Source organism: Narcine bancroftii, chromosome 5, assembly GCF_036971445.1.
Source record: "Narcine bancroftii isolate sNarBan1 chromosome 5, sNarBan1.hap1, whole genome shotgun sequence".
NCBI lineage: Eukaryota > Metazoa > Chordata > Chondrichthyes > Torpediniformes > Narcinidae > Narcine > Narcine bancroftii.
In genome coordinates, this window is record NC_091473.1 from 193052147 (window position 1) to 193074695 (window position 22549).

Below are 22549 nucleotides of genomic sequence, written 5' to 3' on the forward strand. Positions count from 1 at the left end.
GGACGGGGGTAGGTGTGCAGTGGATGTGAACGGGGAAGGGGGTAGGTGTGCTGTGGGTGTGAACAGGGAAGGGGGTAGGTGTGCAGTGGGTGTGAATGGGGACGGGGGTAGGTGTGCAGTGGGTGTGAATGGGGATGGGGGTAGGTGTGCAGTGGGTGTGAACTGGTACGGGGTAGGTGTGCCATGGGGGGGGTGTTGGTGAAGGGCCTCGTGGGAATATATGGATCATGCCGGGTTTTGCCTGTTAGGTTCCAATCGCATATTCACCGCTGGAGAAATTCTGTGAATCCTTCGGAGCTTTCAACATCTGTAGGAGAGGAACAGGTCAGTCAGGAAGCCATCAGAATGGGGAGACCGTGGATGTGGCCATAATCTGCATCCCCACCCACCTCACCCACCCCCCCCCCCCGGATCACACAAATGGCGTGCATCGTGCCAGGAATGTTTATGCTCCCTAAACCACACCAGAAATGCGCAGACTCCCTACACCACACCGGGAACCCGAAGACTCTCTACACCACACCGGGAACGCGCATTCTCCCTACACCACACTGGGAACGCGCATTCTCCCTACACCACACTGGGAATGCACATTCTCCCTACACCACACTGGGAACCCGCATTCTCCCTACACCACACCGGGAACGCGCATTCTCCCTACACAACACAAGGAACGCGCATTCTCCCTACACCACATTGGGAACGCGCATTCTCCCTACACCACACTGGGAACGTGCATGCTGCCTACACCACACCAGGAACGCGCATTCTCCCTACACCACACTGGGAACGCGCATGATCCCTACACCACACCGGGAATGTGCATGCTCCCTACACCACACCGGGAACGCGCATTCTCCCTACACCACACCGGGAACGCACATTCTCCCTACACCACACTGGGAACGCGCATGCTGCCTACACCACACTGGGAACGCGCATTCTCCCTACACCACACTGGGAACGCGCATGCTCCCTACACCACACCGGGAATGCGCGTTCTCCCTACACCACACTGGGAACGCGCATTCTCCCTACACCACACCGGGAACACGCATTCTCCCTACACCACAGTGGGAACGCGCATTCTCCCTACACCACACCGAGAACGTGCATGCTCCCTACACCACACCGGGAACGCGCATTCTCCCTACACCACACCGGGAACGCGCATTCTTCCTACACCACACCGGGAACGCGCATTCTCCCTACACCACACTGGGAACGCGCATTATCCCTACACCACACTGGGAACGCGCATGCTCCCTACACCACACCGGGAACGCGCATTCTCCCTACACCGGCAACATGCATGTTCCCTACACCACACCGGGAACGCGCATTCTCCCTACACCACACTGGGAATGCGCATTCTCCCTACACCACACTGGGAATGCGCATTCTCCCTACACCACACCGGGAACGCGCATTCTCCCTACACCACACTGGGAACGCGCATTATCCCTACACCACACCGGGAACGCGCATTCTTCCTACACCACACAGGGAACGCACATTCTCCCTACACCACACTGGGAACGCGCATGCTGCCTACACCACACTGGGAACGCACATTCTCCCTACACCACACTGGGAACGCGCATGCTCCCTACACCACACCGGGAACGCGCGTTCTCCCTACACCACACTGGGAACGCGCATTCTCCCTACACCACACCGGGAACACGCATTCTCCCTACACCACAGTGGGAACGCGCATTCTCCCTACACCACAACGGGAACGTGCATGCTCCCTACACCACACCGGGAACGCGCATTCTCCCTTCACCACACCGGGAACGCGCATTCTTCCTACACCACACCGGGAACGCGCATTCTCCCTACACCACACTGGGAACGCGCATTATCCCTACACCACACTGGGAAAGCGCATGCTACCTACACCACACCGGGAACGCGCATTCTCCCTACACCGGGAACATGCATGTTCCCTACACCACACCGGGAACGCGCATTCTCCCTACACCACACTGGGAATGCGCATTCTCCCTACACCACACTGGGAATGCGCATTCTCCCTACACCACACCGGGAACGCGCATTCTCCCTACACCACACGGGGAACGCGCATTATCCCTACACCACACTGGGAACGCGCATGCTCCCTACACCACACCGGGAACGCGCATTCTCCCTACACCACACCGGGAACATGCATGTTCCCTACACCACACCGGGAACGCGCATTCTCCCTACACCACATTGGGAATGCGCATTCTCCCTACACCACACTGGGAACGCGCATTCTCCCTACACCACACTGGGAATGCGCATTCTCCCTACACCACACCGGGTATGCGCATTCTCCCTACACCACACTGGGAACGCGCATTCTTCCTACACCACACTGGGAACGCGCATTCTCCCTACACCACACTGGGAACGCGCATTATCCCTACACCACACTGGGAACGCGCATGCTCCCAACACCACACCAGGAACGCGCATTCTCCCTACACCACACCGGGAACGCGCATTATCCCTACACCACACTGGGAACGCGCATTATCCCTACACCACACTGGGAACGCGTATGATCCCTACACCACACCTGGAACGCGCATTCTCCCTACACCACACTGGGAACATGCATGCTCCCTACACCACACCAGGAATGCGCATTCTCCCTACACCACACTGGGAACGCGCATGCTCCCTACAGCACACCGAGAACGCACATTCTCCCTACACCACACTGGGAACGTGCATGATCCCTACACCACACTGGGAACGCGCATTCTCCCTACACCACACTGGGAACGCACATGATCCCTACACCACACCGGGAACGCGCATTCTCCCTACACCACACTGGGAACGTGCATGCTCCCTACAGCACACCGAGAACGCACATTCTCCCTACACCACACTGGGAACGTGCATGATCCCTACACCACACTGGGAACGCGCATTCTCCCTACACCACACTGGGAACGCACATGATCCCTACACCACACCGGGAACGCGCATTCTCCCTACACCACACTGGAAACGTGCATGCTCCCTACACCACACCGGGAACGCGCATTCTCCCTACACCACACTGGGAATGTGCATGATCCCTACACCACACTGGGAACGCGCATTCTCCCTACACCACACTGGGAATGCGCATTCTCCCTACACCACACTGGGAACGTGCATGTTCCCTACACCACACTGGGAACGCGCATTCTCCCTACACCACACTGGGAACGCGCATGCTCCCTACAGCACACTGGGAACGCGCATTCTCCCTACACCACACTGGGAACATGCATGATCCCTACACCACACTGGGAACGCGCATGCTCCCTACACCACACCAAGAACGTGCATGCTCCCTACACCACACCGGGAACGCGCATTCTCCCTACACCACACCGGGAATGCGCATTCTCCCTACACCACAGCGGGAACGCGCATTCTCCCTACACCACACCGGGAACATGCATGCTCCCTACACCACACCGGGAACGCGCATTCTCCATACACCACACCAGGAACGCGCATTCTCCCTAAACCACACCGGTAACGCGCATTCTCCCTACACCTCACCGGGAACGCTCATTCTCCCTACACCACACTGGGAACACGCAATCTCCCTACACCACACCGGGAACGCGCATGCTCCCTACACCACACCGGGAATGCGCATTCTCCCTACACCACACTGGGAACCCGCAATCTCCCTACACCACACCGGGAACGCGCATTCTCCCTCCACCACACCGGGAACGCGCATTCTCCCTACACCACACCGGGAACTCGCATTCTCCCTACACCACACCGGGAACGCGCATTCTCCCTACACCACACCGGGAACGCGCATGCTCCCTACACCACACCGGGAACGCGCATTCTCCCTACACCACACCGGGAACGTGCATGCTCCCTACACCACACCGGGAACGCGCATTCTCCTTACACCACACCGGGAACGTGCATTCTCCCTACACCACACCGGGAACGCGCATTTTCCCTACACCACACTGGGAACGCGCATTCTCCCTATACCACACCGGGAACACTCATTCTCCCTACACCACACCGGGAATGCGCATTCTCCCTACACCACAGCGGGAACGCGCATTCTCCCTACACCACATTGGGAACGCGCATGCTCCCTACACCACATCGGGAACGCGCATTCTCCCTACACCACACTGGGAATGCGCATTCACCCTACACCACACCGGGAACGCGCATTCTCCCTACACCACAGCGGGAACGCGCATTCTCCCTACACCACACCGGGAGCATGCATGCTCCCTACACCACACCGGGAACGCGCATTCTCCCTACACCACACCAGGAACGCGCATTCTCGCTACACCACACCGGTAACGCGCATTCTCCCTACACCACACCGGGAACGCGCATTCTCCCTACACCACATTGGGAACGCGCATGCTCCCTACACCACATCGGGAACGCGCATTCTCCCTACACCACACTGGGAATGCGCATTCACCCTACACCACACCGGGAACGCGCATTCTCCCTACACCACAGCGGGAACGCGCATTCTCCCTACACCACACCGGGAACATGCATGCTCCCTACACCACACCGGGAACGCGCATTCTCCCTACACCACACCAGGAACGCGCATTCTCGCTACACCACACCGGTAACGCGCATTCTCCCTACACCACACCGGGAACGCGCATGCTCCCTACACCACACTGGGAACCCGCATTCTCCCTACACCACACCGGGAACGCGCATTCTCCCTACACCACACCGGGAACGCGCATTCTCCCTACACCACACCGGGAACTCGCATTCTCCCTACACCACACCGGGAACGCACATTCTCCCTACACCACACCGGGAACGCGCATGCTCCCTACACCACACCGGGAACGCGCATTCTCCCTACACCACACCGGGAACGCGCATGATCCCTACACCACACCGGGAACGCGCATTCTCCTTACACCACACCGGGAACGCGCATTCTCCCTACACCACACCGGGAACGCGCATTTTCCCTACACCACACCGGGAACGCGCATTCTCCCTATACCACACCGGGAACGCGCATTCTCCCTACACCACACCGGGAACGCGCATTCTCCCTACACCACAGCGGGAACGCGCATTCTCCCTACACCACATTGGGAACGCGCATGCTCCCTACACCACATCGGGAACGCGCATTCTCCCTACACCACACTGGGAACGTGCATTCACCCTACACCACACCGGGAACGCGCATTCTCCCTACACCAAAGCGGGAATGAGCATTCTCCCTACACCACACCGGAAACATGCATGCTCCCTACACCACACCGGGAACGCGCATTCTCCCTACACCACACCAGGAACGCGCATTCTCGCTACACCACACCGGTATCGCGCATTCTCCCTACACCACACTGGGAACGCGCATTCTCCCTACACCACACCGGGAACGCGCATGCTCCCTACACCACACCGGGAACGCGCATTCTCCCTACACCACACTGGGAATGTGCATGATCCCTACACCACACTGGGAACGCGCATTCTCCCTACACCACACTGGGAACGCACATGATCCCTACACCACACCGGGAACGCGCATTCTCCCTACACCACACTGGAAACGTGCATGTTCCCTACACCACACCGGGAACGCGCATTCTCCCTACACCACACTGGGAATGTGCATGATCCCTACACCACACTGGGAACGCGCATTCTCCCTACACCACACTGGGAACGCGCATTCTCCCTACACCACACTGGGAACGTGCATGTTCCCTACACCACACTGGGAACGCGCATTCTCCCTACACCACACTGGGAACGCGCATGCTCCCTACAGCACACTGGGAACGCGCATTCTCCCTACACCACACTGGGAACATGCATGATCCCTACACCACACTGGGAACGCGCATGCTCCCTACACCACACCAAGAACGTGCATGCTCCCTACACCACACCGGGAACGCGCATTCTCCCTACACCACACCGGGAATGCGCATTCTCCCTACACCACAGCGGGAACGCGCATTCTCCCTACACCACACCGGGAACATGCATGCTCCCTACACCACAACGGGAACGCGCATTCTCCATACACCACACCAGGAACGCGCATTCTCCCTACACCACACCGGTAACGCGCATTCTCCCTACACCTCACCGGGAACGCTCATTCTCCCTACACCACACTGGGAACGCGCATTCTCCCTACACCACACCGGGAACGCGCATGCTCCCTACACCAAACCGGGAATGCGCATTCTCCCTACACCACACTGGGAACCCGCATTCTCCCTACACCACACCGGGAACGCGCATTCTCCCTCCACCACACCGGGAACGCGCATTCTCCCTACACCACACCGGGAACTCGCATTCTCCCTACACCACACCGGGAACGCGCATTCTCCCTACACCACACCGGGAACGCGCATGCTCCCTACACCACACCGGGAACGCGCATTCTCCCTACACCACACCGGGAACGCGCATGCTCCCTACACCACACCGGGAACGCGCATTCTCCTTACACCACACCGGGAACGCGCATTCTCCCTACACCACACCGGGAACGCGCATTTTCCCTACACCACACCGGGAACGCGCATTCTCCCTATACCACACCGGGAACACTCATTCTCCCTACACCACACCGGGAATGCGCATTCTCCCTACACCACAGCGGGAACGCGCATTCTCCCTACACCACATTGGGAACGCGCATGCTCCCTACACCACATCGGGAACGCGCATTCTCCCTACACCACACTGGGAACGCGGATTCACCCTACACCACACCGGGAACGCGCATTCTCCCTACACCACAGCGGGAACGCGCATTCTCCCTACACCACACCGGGAACATGCATGCTCCCTACACCACACTGGGAATGCGCATTCTCCCTACACCACACTGGGAATGCGCATTCTCCCTACACCACACCGGGAACGCGCATTCTCCCTACACCACACGGGGAACGCGCATTATCCCTACACCACACTGGGAACGCGCATGCTCCCTACACCACACCGGGAACGCGCATTCTCCCTACACCACACCGGGAACATGCATGTTCCCTACACCACACCGGGAACGCGCATTCTCCCTACACCACATTGGGAATGCGCATTCTCCCTACACCACACTGGGAACGCGCATTCTCCCTACACCACACTGGGAATGCGCATTCTCCCTACACCACACCGGGTATGCGCATTCTCCCTACACCACACTGGGAACGCGCATTCTTCCTACACCACACTGGGAACGCGCATTCTCCCTACACCACACTGGGAACGCGCATTATCCCTACACCACACTGGGAACGCGCATGCTCCCAACACCACACCAGGAACGCGCATTCTCCCTACACCACACCGGGAACGCGCATTATCCCTACACCACACTGGGAACGCGCATTATCCCTACACCACACTGGGAACGCGTATGATCCCTACACCACACCTGGAACGCGCATTCTCCCTACACCACACTGGGAACATGCATGCTCCCTACACCACACCAGGAACGCGCATTCTCCCTACACCACACTGGGAACGCGCATGCTCCCTACAGCACACCGAGAACGCACATTCTCCCTACACCACACTGGGAACGTGCATGATCCCTACACCACACTGGGAACGCGCATTCTCCCTACACCACACTGGGAACGCACATGATCCCTACACCACACCGGGAACGCGCATTCTCCCTACACCACACTGGGAACGTGCATGCTCCCTACAGCACACCGAGAACGCACATTCTCCCTACACCACACTGGGAACGTGCATGATCCCTACACCACACTGGGAACGCGCATTCTCCCTACACCACACTGGGAACACACATGATCCCTACACCACACCGGGAACGCGCATTCTCCCTACACCACACTGGAAACGTGCATGCTCCCTACACCACACCGGGAACGCGCATTCTCCCTACACCACACTGGGAATGTGCATGATCCCTACACCACACTGGGAACGCGCATTCTCCCTACACCACACTGGGAACGCGCATTCTCCCTACACCACACTGGGAACGTGCATGTTCCCTACACCACACTGGGAACGCGCATTCTCCCTACACCACACTGGGAACGCGCATGCTCCCTACAGCACACTGGGAACGCGCATTCTCCCTACACCACACTGGGAACATGCATGATCCCTACACCACACTGGGAACGCGCATGCTCCCTACACCACACCAAGAACGTGCATGCTCCCTACACCACACCGGGAACGCGCATTCTCCCTACACCACACCGGGAATGCGCATTCTCCCTACACCACAGCGGGAACGCGCATTCTCCCTACACCACACCGGGAACATGCATGCTCCCTACACCACACCGGGAACGCGCATTCTCCATACACCACACCAGGAACGCGCATTCTCCCTAAACCACACCGGTAACGCGCATTCTCCCTACACCTCACCGGGAACGCTCATTCTCCCTACACCACACTGGGAACACGCATTCTCCCTACACCACACCGGGAACGCGCATGCTCCCTACACCACACCGGGAATGCGCATTCTCCCTACACCACACTGGGAACCCGCAATCTCCCTACACCACACCGGGAACGCGCATTCTCCCTCCACCACACCGGGAACGCGCATTCTCCCTACACCACACCGGGAACTCGCATTCTCCCTACACCACACCGGGAACGCGCATTCTCCCTACACCACACCGGGAACGCGCATGCTCCCTACACCACACCGGGAACGCGCATTCTCCCTACACCACACCGGGAACGTGCATGCTCCCTACACCACACCGGGAACGCGCATTCTCCTTACACCACACCGGGAACGTGCATTCTCCCTACACCACACCGGGAACGCGCATTTTCCCTACACCACACTGGGAACGCGCATTCTCCCTATACCACACCGGGAACACTCATTCTCCCTACACCACACCGGGAATGCGCATTCTCCCTACACCACAGCGGGAACGCGCATTCTCCCTACACCACATTGGGAACGCGCATGCTCCCTACACCACATCGGGAACGCGCATTCTCCCTACACCACACTGGGAATGCGCATTCACCCTACACCACACCGGGAACGCGCATTCTCCCTACACCACAGCGGGAACGCGCATTCTCCCTACACCACACCGGGAGCATGCATGCTCCCTACACCACACCGGGAACGCGCATTCTCCCTACACCACACCAGGAACGCGCATTCTCGCTACACCACACCGGGAACTCGCATTCTCCCTACACCACACCGGGAACGCGCATACTCCCTACACCACACCGGGAACGCGCATTCTCCCTACACCACATTGGGAACGCGCATGCTCCCTACACCACATCGGGAACGCGCATTCTCCCTACACCACACCGGTAACGCGCATTCTCCCTACACCTCACCGGGAACGCTCATTCTCCCTACACCACACTGGGAACGCGCATTCTCCCTACACCACACCGGGAACGCGCATGCTCCCTACACCACACCGGGAACGCGCATTCTCCATACACCACACCAGGAACGCGCATTCTCCCTACACCACACCGGTAACGCGCATTCTCCCTACACCTCACCGGGAACGCTCATTCTCCCTACACCACACTGGGAACGCGCATTCTCCCTACACCACACCGGGAAGGCGCATGCTCCCTACACCACACCGGGAATGCGCATTCTCCCTACACCACACTGGGAACCCGCATTCTCCCTACACCACACCGGGAACGCGCATTCTCCCTCCACCACACCGGGAACGCGCATTCTCCCTACACCACACCGGGAACTCGCATTCTCCCTACACCACACCGGTAACGCGCATTCTCCCTACACCACACCGGGAACGCGCATTCTCCCTACACCACATTGGGAACGCGCATGCTCCCTACACCACATCGGGAACGCGCATTCTCCCTACACCACACCGGTAACGCGCATTCTCCCTACACCTCACCGGGAACGCTCATTCTCCCTACACCACACTGGGAACGCGCATTCTCCCTACACCACACCGGGAACGCGCATGCTCCCTACACCACACCGGGAATGCGCATTCTCCCTACACCACACTGGGAACCCGCATTCTCCCTACACCACACCGGGAACGCGCATTCTCCCTCCACCACACCGGGAACGCGCATTCTCCCTACACCACACCGGGAACTCACATTCTCCCTACACCACACCGGGAACGCGCATTCTCCCTACACCACACCGGGAACGCGCATGCTCCCTACACCACACCGGGAACGCGCATTCTCCCTACACCACACCGGGAACGCGCATGCTCCCTACACCACACCGGGAACGCGCATTCTCCTTACACCACACCGGGAACGCGCATTCTCCCTACACCACACCGGGAACGCGCATTTTCCCTACACCACACCGGGAACGCGCATTCTCCCTATACCACACCGGGAACACTCATTCTCCCTACACCACACCGGGAATGCGCATTCTCCCTACACCACAGCGGGAACGCGCATTCTCCCTACACCACATTGGGAACGCGCATGCTCCCTACACCACATCGGGAACGCGCATTCTCCCTACACCACACTGGGAACGCGCATTCACCCTACACCACACCGGGAACGCGCATTCTCCCTACACCACAGCGGGAACGCGCATTCTCCCTACACCACACCGGGAACATGCATGCTCCCTACACCACACCGGGAACGCGCATTCTCCCTACACCACACCAGGAAAGCGCATTCTCGCTACACCACACCGGTAACGCGCATTCTCCCTACACCACACCGGGAACGCGCATTCTCCCTACACCACATTGGGAACGCGCATGCTCCCTACACCACATCGGGAACGCGCATTCTCCCTACACCACACTGGGAACGCGCATTCACCCTACACCACACCGGGAACGCGCATTCTCCCTACACCACAGCGGGAACGCGCATTCTCCCTACACCACACCGGGAACGCGCATTCTCCCTACACCACATTGGGAACGCGCATGCTCCCTACACCACATCGGGAACGCGCATTCTCCCTACACCACACCGGTAACGCGCATTCTCCCTACACCTCACCGGGAACGCTCATTCTCCCTACACCACACTGGGAACGCGCATTCTCCCTACACCACACCGGGAACGCGCATGCTCCCTACACCACACCGGGAATGCGCATTCTCCCTACACCACACTGGGAACCCGCATTCTCCCTACACCACACCGGGAACGCGCATTCTCCCTCCACCACACCGGGAACGCGCATTCTCCCTACACCACACCGGGAACTCACATTCTCCCTACACCACACCGGGAACGCGCATTCTCCCTACACCACACCGGGAACGCGCATGCTCCCTACACCACACCGGGAACGCGCATTCTCCCTACACCACACCGGGAACGCGCATGCTCCCTACACCACACCGGGAACGCGCATTCTCCTTACACCACACCGGGAACGCGCATTCTCCCTACACCACACCGGGAACGCGCATTTTCCCTACACCACACCGGGAACGCGCATTCTCCCTATACCACACCGGGAACACTCATTCTCCCTACACCACACCGGGAATGCGCATTCTCCCTACACCACAGCGGGAACGCGCATTCTCCCTACACCACATTGGGAACGCGCATGCTCCCTACACCACATCGGGAACGCGCATTCTCCCTACACCACACTGGGAACGCGCATTCACCCTACACCACACCGGGAACGCTCATTCTCCCTACACCACAGCGGGAACGCGCATTCTCCCTACACCACACCGGGAACATGCATGCTCCCTACACCACACTGGGAACGCGCATTCTCCCTACACCACACTGGGAACGCACATGATCCCTACACCACACCGGGAACGCGCATTCTCCCTACACCACACTGGGAATGTGCATGATCCCTACACCACACTGGGAACGCGCATTCTCCCTACACCACACTGGGAACACACATTCTCCCTACACCACACTGGGAACGTGCATGTTCCCTACACCACACTGGGAACGCGCATTCTCCCTACACCACACTGGGAACGCGCATGCTCCCTACAGCACACTGGGAACGCGCATTCTCCCTACACCACACTGGGAACATGCATGATCCCTACACCACACTGGGAACGCGCATGCTCCCTACACCACACCAAGAACGTGCATGCTCCGTACACCACACCGGGAACGCGCATTCTCCCTACACCACACCGGGAATGCGCATTCTCCCTACACCACAGCGGGAACGCGCATTCTCCCTACACCACACCGGGAACATGCATGCTCCCTACACCACACCGGGAACGCGCATTCTCCATACACCACACCAGGAACGCGCATTCTCCCTACACCACACCGGTAACGCGCATTCTCCCTACACCTCACCGGGAACGCTCATTCTCCCTACACCACACTGGGAACGCGCATTCTCCCTACACCACACCGGGAACGCGCATGCTCCCTACACCACACCGGGAATGCGCATTCTCCCTACACCACACTGGGAACCCGCATTCTCCCTACACCACACCGGGAACGTGCATTCTCCCTCCACCACACCGGGAACGAGCATTCTCCCTACACCACACCGGGAACTCGCATTCTCCCTACACCACACCGGGAACGCGCATACTCCCTACACCACACCGGGAACGCGCATTCTCCCTACACCACATTGGGAACGCGCATGCTCCCTACACCACATCGGGAACGCGCATTCTCCCTACACCACACCGGTAACGCGCATTCTCCCTACACCTCACCGGGAACGCTCATTCTCCCTACACCACACTGGGAACGCGCATTCTCCCTACACCACACCGGGAACGCGCATGCTCCCTACACCACACCGGGAACGCGCATTCTCCATACACCACACCAGGAACGCGCATTCTCCCTACACCACACCGGTAACGCGCATTCTCCCTACACCTCACCGGGAACGCTCATTCTCCCTACACCACACTGGGAACGCGCATTCTCCCTACACCACACCGGGAACGCGCATGCTCCCTACACCACACCGGGAATGCGCATTCTCCCTACACCACACTGGGAACCCGCATTCTCCCTACACCACACCGGGAACGCGCATTCTCCCTCCACCACACCGGGAACGCGCATTCTCCCTACACCACACCGGGAACTCGCATTCTCCCTACACCACACCGGTAACGCGCATTCTCCCTACACCACACCGGGAACGCGCATTCTCCCTACACCACATTGGGAACGCGCATGCTCCCTACACCACATCGGGAACGCGCATTCTCCCTACACCACACCGGTAACGCGCATTCTCCCTACACCTCACCGGGAACGCTCATTCTCCCTACACCACACTGGGAACGCGCATTCTCCCTACACCACACCGGGAACGCGCATGCTCCCTACACCACACCGGGAATGCGCATTCTCCCTACACCACACTGGGAACCCGCATTCTCCCTACACCACACCGGGAACGCGCATTCTCCCTCCACCACACCGGGAACGCGCATTCTCCCTACACCACACCGGGAACTCACATTCTCCCTACACCACACCGGGAACGCGCATTCTCCCTACACCACACCGGGAACGCGCATGCTCCCTACACCACACCGGGAACGCGCATTCTCCCTACACCACACCGGGAACGCGCATGCTCCCTACACCACACCGGGAACGCGCATTCTCCTTACACCACACCGGGAACGCGCATTCTCCCTACACCACACCGGGAACGCGCATTTTCCCTACACCACACCGGGAACGCGCATTCTCCCTATACCACACCGGGAACACTCATTCTCCCTACACCACACCGGGAATGCGCATTCTCCCTACACCACAGCGGGAACGCGCATTCTCCCTACACCACATTGGGAACGCGCATGCTCCCTACACCACATCGGGAACGCGCATTCTCCCTACACCACACTGGGAACGCGCATTCACCCTACACCACACCGGGAACGCGCATTCTCCCTACACCACAGCGGGAACGCGCATTCTCCCTACACCACACCGGGAACATGCATGCTCCCTACACCACACCGGGAACGCGCATTCTCCCTACACCACACCAGGAAAGCGCATTCTCGCTACACCACACCGGTAACGCGCATTCTCCCTACACCACACCGGGAACGCGCATTCTCCCTACACCACATTGGGAACGCGCATGCTCCCTACACCACATCGGGAACGCGCATTCTCCCTACACCACACTGGGAACGCGCATTCACCCTACACCACACCGGGAACGCGCATTCTCCCTACACCACAGCGGGAACGCGCATTCTCCCTACACCACACCGGGAACATGCATGCTCCCTACACCACACCGGGAACGCGCATTCTCCCTACACCACACCAGGAACGCGCATTCTCGCTAGACCACACCGGTATCGCGCATTCTCCCTACACCACACCGGGAACGCGCATTCTCCCTACACCACACCGGGAACGCGCATGCTCCCTACACCACACCGGGAACGCGCATTCTCCCTACACCACACCGGGAACGTGCATGCTCCCTACACCACACTGGGAACGTGCATGCTCCCTACACCACACCGGGAACACGCATTCTCCCTACACCACACTGGGAACCCGCATTCTCCCTTCACCACATGGGAACACGCATTCTCCCTACACCACACCCGGAACGCGCATTCTCCCTACACCACACCGGGAACGCGCATTCTCCCTACACCACACCGGGAACTCGCATTCTCCCTACACCACACTGGGAACGCGCATTCTCCCTACTCCACACCGGGAACGTGCATGCTCCCTACACCACACCGGGAACGCGCATTCTCCCTACACCACATTGGGAACACGCATTCTCCCTACACCACACTGGGAACGCGCATTCTCCCTACACCACACTGGGAACTCGCATTCTCCCTACACCACACTGGGAACGCGCATTCTCCCTACACCACACTGGGAACGCGCATTTTCCCTACACCATACTGGGAACACGATGACTCCCTACGGCACACCCTGAACATACACATTCCCTCTCCAGACCAAATAAAGTCATTCCCTCAGCAGCCAAAGGGACAATACAATCTCCTGAGAAGCAACAGCAGGGGTTCAGTGTACAGGAAAGCTCCCTGATACATTACTCATCTAAATACTGCAGTATTAAGATGGAATCATTTGGATTCAGACACCAGGAAGTAAGGGATTGGTCAGTGGCTCTTTCACGTGTACTTGCCTGAGCTGAAACAGTCTTCAGTCTGAAAAAGAGAACAGTGGAGTTATTAGCAAACCACAAGATGCCAACCAGCTGGATGCACCTCAACCCTGGCGGCATTCCCATGGCAATCCCACTGCGCCGCTCTCTCCCCATGACCCCATTTCAGTCCCCACACTGATCCCACAGCCCACTCTCTCCCCACGTCCCTGTATCATTCTCCACACTGATCCCACTGCCCCTCACTCTCCCCATGACCCCGTGTCAGTCCCCACACTGATCCCACTTCCCTGCTCTCTCCCCACAGCCCTGTATCAGTCCCCACACATCCCACTGCCACCTCTCTCCCCACACACCTGTATCAGTCCCCACACTGATCCCACTGCCACCTCTCCCCACAGCCCTTGTATCAGTCTCCACACTGATCCCACTACCCCACCCTCCCCCCACAGCCCTGTATCAGTCCCCACACTGATCCCACTGCCCCCTCTCCCCACAGCCCTGTATCAGTCCCCACACTGATCCCACTACCCCACCCTCCCCCCACAGCCCTGTATCAGTCCCCACACTGATCACACTGCCCCCTCTCCCTACAGCCCTGTATCAGTCCCCACACTGATCCCACTACCCCACCCTCCCCCCACAGCCCTGTATCAGTCCCCACACTGATCCCACTGCCCCCTCTCCCCACAGCCCTTGTATCAGTCTCCACACTGATCCCACTACCCCACCCTCCCCCCACAGCCCTGTATCAGTCCCCACACTGATCCCACTACCCCACCCTCCCCCCACAGCCCTGTATCAGTCTCCACACTGATCCCACTGCCCCAACCTCTCCCCACCGCCCTGTATCAGTCCCCACACTGATCCCACTACCTCACCCTCCCCCCACAGCCCTTGTATCAGTCCCCACACTGATCCCACTACCCCACCCTCTCCCCACAGCCCTTGTATCAGTCTCCACACTGATCCCACTGCCCCAACCTCCCCCCACAGTCTTGCATCTCTCATTGCATATTCCCTGTAATATCCCATAACCCAGCCTAACTAGCCACGTCCCGCTCAAGTAACTCGCTGCAGATTTAACCTCATCTTTATCCTCTTCACTCAGACTATAAAAGCCTTGATTAATAACACTGGACGAAAAGGACTTTGGTTCCTGAACATTTTTGGGTGAATTTTATGGATTTTGGGCTGCTAATTATGAAAGCCACCTTTAAAACCCTCCTATCACGTACCGTTTTTCAGATGTAACCTATTTTTGTGATTTCCCGTCATATTTTATCGCTCAAAAAGCAAGCTACTTGGGTCAGTCCAAGCATGAAGCTCGAATGTTGTCTTCGACCTGGGCATGCTTAGTCAGGGTAGATGGGGGCTACGTACAGATGCTGTGCATGACGTGGATATAGATTGAACTTCAAGCAGACAAAATCCACGAAATGCAACATGTCGTTGAAAATTCATTTTCTGCGTTCACGCATGGGCGTCTTCCCCGCTGATGTTGGTGTGGTTGGTGACGAACACGGTGAAAGGTTTCACCAAGACTTTGCAACCATGGAAAAGTGGTATCAGGGCAACTGGAATCCATCAACGTCGGCCGACTATTGTGGGACACTGACAAGAGAGGTATCAGATGCCGAGTACAAACGAAAATCAGCGGCAAAACATTTTTAGGTCAGTTGAACAAACGTGTCAGCGTCGTTGAGCAATTAAATATGATAAATTCAATAAAAGTTAAATTAATGTTTCCCCAACTTCCTACAGTAAATATGAAATTATCTTTGTGTTGAGATTGAAGTTGTCGAGAATCATCCCCCAATTTTTTTTTTCAGGAAGAAAACCTTTTGATAAAAATTGTTGTCCAGTGTTATTGGCTTGTTTTTGCCAGGTTGGGGAATATGTAAATTCTTACCAGTAGTTTTGCGATTTTATTCACTATTTTTGGCGACTGAAAGATTCCCGGATATGCTGTGAGCAAAGAGGTTATTAAAACATTGATTCCTTTCTGCTGGCTGACAACATTTACAACCATTTTGTTCCCCAGAAATATTGCTGCAAATGTATCAGACCCCTCTGTGCCCTCTGTAGATCCCCCAAAGCACACTTGGCACGGCAGAGAATTTACTTGTGCACGGGACAAGCGCTGACCTTCTGGCCCTCTTCATGGACAATGACCCCAGCCCCTCCCTGCACCTTAATCCTTCCTCATCCCTCCCCTCTGTGTTGGTGATAATTGTTTCTTCCTCTCCTCTCTCTCACACACACTCATTCAAATTATTTTTCACATGTGCTCTTTTTCACACACATGCGCGTGCTTTCACACACTCTCACACACACAAGCACACACACACACACTCACTCACATGTACACACAAACATTCCCACAAACTCTTACACTCACACACACAAATATTCCCACAAACACTTACACTCTCACACACATTCTCACATGCACACACACTCTAATATGCTCTCACACACACTCTCATACACACTCACACACACACCCACACTCTCTCTCTCTCAGAGCCACATGCACACTTATTCACAGAGCCCCCCCCCCACACACACACTATCTTTCTCACTCTCTCCTGCCTTTGACAGTCACTCCCCACTCTTCTCTTGTTTCTGCCTTTCACTCTCTCCATCTCTCCTGCACTCTTAATCCGCTCCCACTTCCCCAGTCTAATTCTCATTCTCCCATCCCTCCTCCCTCGCTTATTCTTTACATATCTCCCCCACCCTTTCCCCTCGCTCTGTCAATGTTATTCTCCCCTCCATCCATTCATTTCCCTGCCCCTGCCCACTCTTTCTCCCGTTTTCTCCGTCTCTCCTTTCCTCTCCCAGTCTATCACCTATTTCCTTTCCTTCTCTCCCTCCCGTCTCTCTGCCACTTTCCCCCACTCCAACCACCCCCCTCTTCCTTCACTCGCTTGTTCTTGCATGTGCAGTCCTTACCCGAGCACAGCCCGCACAGCATCAGGACCAAAAGGAATCTCGTCATTTGGGACATGACGGTCGCCGTTGCCACCTCTCTGTCTTAGCTTTTGTGAACCAAAAGCTGGTATTTCCACTGTGTGAACAGGATGGAGGCATTGATAAAGAGTCTATCCTGCAGCCCACAAACACAGGCCAACTATAATCTGCCAACCCCAGCCACTTTCTGATTCAGTTTACAGATGTATCGCCAGAGTACATATATGACATCACATACAACCCTGAGATTCTTTTTCCTGTGGACGAGGCAGAATTACCACTGATTGGCAGTGCAACAAAAAATTGTACACAATGTACACATTTAAAAATAATGAAATGCAAACAAACTGACTGTGCAATACAGAGAGAGAAAAAAAATCATTAAAGTGCCAAAGTAAGAGTCCTTAAATCATTGAGGAGTCTGATGATGGAGGGGGAGCAGCTGTCCCTGAACCCTGTAGGTGCAAGCCTTGTGGCACCCATACCTCTTTCCTTATGGCGGCAGCGAGAACAGAGCAGGTGCTGGGTGTGCATCTGCTACCCTCTGACAGCAGTGTTCTCCCGTAGATGTTCTCGACGGTGGGGATGGTTTTGCCTGTGACGTTCCAGGTTGTGCCCACTGCCTTTTGCAAGGCTTTACGCTCAGGGGGTGTTGGTGGTCGCCCCCCCCCCCCACCTGTACCAGACCATGCTGCAGCTGGGCAGCACATTTTCCACCACACCTCCGTAGAAATCTGCCCCGTTGTACCGAACCTCCGCAAACTCCTGAGGATGTAGAGGTGCTGACCTACTTTCTTCACGGTGCCTTTGGCGTGGCCGCTCCTCCAAGATCGTGTCTCCCAAGAACTGAAATGTGCTCACCCCGCAGTGGCCAGGATATTGCAGTTACCTGGAAGTCTGATTCTCTCTTGGAACTAGTCCATTGGAATACTGAAAGGCATAGTTGTGTTCCCCTGGAGAAAAATCACTTACAACTTAAGGAACAAATAGATGCTTTTGCAGGTACAGGAACCTTACTTACAAAATGTAGGGTTGAATAAATAATAAATAAGACACATTAGATTTATCTTTCTTCCTTTTATTGAAATTTAGATAAAAATACTTGGGCCTCTTCTTTGTTGAATTGGATTTCAGATCTGGATCGTAGCTTCTCTTTTTCTCTTTCTCCTCTTTCTTCTCTCTCTCCCGCTTCCTTCTTTTATTCCTTTTTCACCTTTTTTCTTCTTCATTTGAGGTTTTGTTGGTGGGGGCGATTGGGGTCATACAGTGAAACTTTGTTAGAACGTGATTCGTTAATCCGCGGAATCGCTTACGGCGTGGGTGTCTGCGGATGCCAGGCTCACAGTGGCGAACAGCCACAAACTCAAAAATGACTCATTTACAAGATGTGTATGTTAATATGTGGAGTTTAAAGGTCTTATTTTGAGTCACAATATTCTGTTTTCCTGCTTCCTGAATCATGACATGTATACGTCTGTTCTGCAACTCTGCTGTAACACGGGTATGAAATCTTGGACCCCAACTACCGCATTCTAACGAGGTTTTACTGTATTTGGAACATGTATTAATGATTCACTTTTAATTGCTTATCTGTGATAATAATTTCAAAAATAAAATATTCAAAAAGAAAATTTCCTCTCCCCTCTCCACCTCTGATTCCCACCCCCCCCCCACCCCCACACAACTGATCACTGGGTCGTCCACCTCTGGTTTTCCCTTCCTGAAGTCGACGATGACATTCAGGGTAAGGTTGTTGGTGGGGCACAAGTTTCCAATCTCCGTCCTGTAGGCTGACTCACCCACCCCCTTTTTATACAACCCGCCTGCCCGTCACCTTTCAAGGTGTGGAACCCCTACCATGGTGCACCCAGCAACTACGCCCCAGATTGGCTAGACAACTATCCTGGGGTCCCCATTTCCAATGGTGATGTTACTACCTTGTCCCTACAATACACATGGACAGGGTCTCTCTTTTGTTAATAAACATACAAGCTTTATTCCAAGTACAACATTACAAAACACACAGAGGGCTACAACTAAACCATAAAGCCACCATAATCATGAGGCAACAAAACCACGAGAAGCAGCAATCATGACCACCTTTCACAATATTCTTCTGGATATCCATCCTTTTCAGACAGTGTGTGGGGTTCGATATGAGAATACCCCACTCCTCAGAAAGGAACAGCGTGTGCATGAATGGTTTTCAGATGAGTAGGGGATTGCACAGGTCCTCTTGTCATCCCCTCCAAGATCCAGTGGCTGGGGGGGAAGGGGAGGAGTTCTGTTGCGGTGAATGGCCGGACCAAGCTTCAATGCAAGGGATGCCCTTTCTGCGCTTCATGGCAGATGTTTGCTAGTCGGCCGCTGACCCTGCGAGAGGGTTCGTCCGTCCTTTGACACCCATCCCGCAGTGTGTCTAGCCACCCTCTGCCCCAGGCAAGCCTGGAGGGTGAGCTGGTTTAGTCGCCGACCATTCGACAGGCAGCACCGAGCTACATGGTACCAGTAGCACTCAGACGAGTATTACATGTCAAATTAAAACACGATTTTCATCATCCACCACACACGCGATCCCCCGGGGGGGGCCACCATTCCCGGAACATTGCCACCATCCCCGCAGACACCGCGTGCTCCAGCTCCAACACCAGACAGGCCCGGACATATTTATGGGACAGTGGAGAGGGAGCTTCACTCTGTGTCTGACCCCGGGATTGTGTGATGGGGTGGTGTGGAGGGAGCTTCACTCTGGGTCTGACCCCAGGAGTGTGTGTGATGGGACGGTGCAGAGGGAGCTTCACTCTGAGCCTGACCAACATATCTGTCCTTGGTCTCATGCACTCCCAAACTGAAACCCACATCCTTGACCTGTGAATAGCCAATTTTGCCAACCCCACCAGAAAATCGATCGAAACCCCCCCTGCCTCATGCCCCCTCTGCAAAGGGGCTGTCTTGCTCCTGCATCCCCACCCTCCTCTTGTACCTCTGTCAAGACTTAATCTCACTTGGAGTTTGAGCACAATGTGCAGAATTACTCTGCCTGTTATTTCCTGAAATCAAATACCTTTGTGTTTTTAGTTAACGACAACACCCCCTCCTTGTATTACCAACATTTCAGAGCCCTTCTTCAAGGTGTGGGTGGAAAAAGAGAGGCGTCTGAATTAAAGGCTGGGGGTAGAAAGGGGGACGAAGGATAGGGTAGAAGTACAGACTAACAGACAAAAGGTGGCAATTGGATATGATAAGAGGACAGGAGACAATTTATTTTGGCTCCATGAAAGGAGACAGAGGGAAAAAGGCAGAGAGAGAGAGAGAGAGAGAGAGAGAGAGAGAGCTGGGAAAAGATGACAGGAAGAAGGGTTGGTGGCAGGGTTTAACAGAAACCAGATGTTTATCCCATCCGGTTGGAGAGTGCCCAGATGGAAGATGAGGTGTCGTTCCTCCAATTTGCGGGTGGTCTCAGTTTGGGAGCAGATGAGACCAAGGACAGACATGTTGGTAAGGCACAGAGTGAAGCTCCCTCCACAGCATCCCATTACACACACCTGGAGTCAGACATAGAGTGAAGCTCCCTCCACAGCATCCCATCACACACTCCCGAAGTCAGACATAGAGTGAAGCTCCCTCCGCATTGTCCCATCGCACATTCCCGGGGTCAGACATAGAGGGAAGCTCCCTTCACTGCATCCCATCACACACTCCCGGGGTCGGACATAGAGTGAAGCTCCCTCCGCACTGTCCTATCACACACTCCAGGGGTCAGACATAGAGTGAAGCTCCCTCCGCACCGTCCCATCACACACTCCCGGGGTCAGACACAGACTGAAGCTCCGTCTGCACCGTCCCATTACACACTCCCAGTGTCAGACATAGAGCAAAGCTCCCTCCACACGTCCCATCACACACTCCCGGGATCAGACAGAGTGAAGTCTCTCTGCACTTCTAGTTGGCCACATAACCTGGCCTTGGATTTCACCTACTCACCTGCAGTAGGTACTGGCGAGACTGCTTTCCTCAAAAGGTCCCAGGTGCGATGGCCCTCTTTTATTTTGGGCTGCTTGCATCAGGTGGCTTGAATGGCGTGCAGATCCCATCGGTGACAAGTGTGGGCAGGTCTCGTTGCCCTGGTAACAGCTGGAATCCAGCTCCATCAGCAAGGCTTCAGCTCGGATTAAATCCTTTCAGATGGGCCTAGTGACCGAATGGGTCCTAGTGGTGTCTGCTTTCACCTGCTGCTTGGATACTGGAAACACTCGGGTGTCAGGGAGAGGTGCAAACGTTTCAATAAACATAATGCTGAAAATGCACCGAGTTTGGCCTTTGTTTTATCATGGTGATTAAATGACATGGACAATCGCAGAGAAAAGATCCACGCTGAGAATCCTGCCAAGCTTGAGAAGGAATGCATGTGGTGGGGTGAGA

General features: G+C 55.9%; 1 protein-coding gene across 3 annotated transcripts in view; it reads right to left on the bottom strand.

The window, feature by feature from the left end:
* LOC138764486 (otoancorin-like) overlaps positions 1-22201 on the bottom strand; it is a 72968-nt gene extending 50767 nt beyond the window's left edge. For 2 of the 3 annotated variants that reach the window (XM_069940473.1, XM_069940471.1), the window contains exons 1-5: positions 22112-22190; positions 18110-18224; positions 17064-17119; positions 15173-15194; positions 268-307 (exon numbers count right to left, since the gene is read on the bottom strand). In XM_069940473.1, coding sequence (XP_069796574.1) covers positions 268-307; positions 15173-15194; positions 17064-17119; positions 18110-18164 — 173 coding nt within the window. In that variant the 5' untranslated portion in view covers positions 18165-18224; positions 22112-22190. Of the gene's footprint in view, positions 1-267; positions 308-15172; positions 15195-17063; positions 17120-18109; positions 18225-22111 lie in introns of all 3 variants that reach the window. The other variant, XR_011358170.1, reaches the window with a different exon arrangement.
* Positions 22202-22549: the final 348 nt, after the last annotated feature.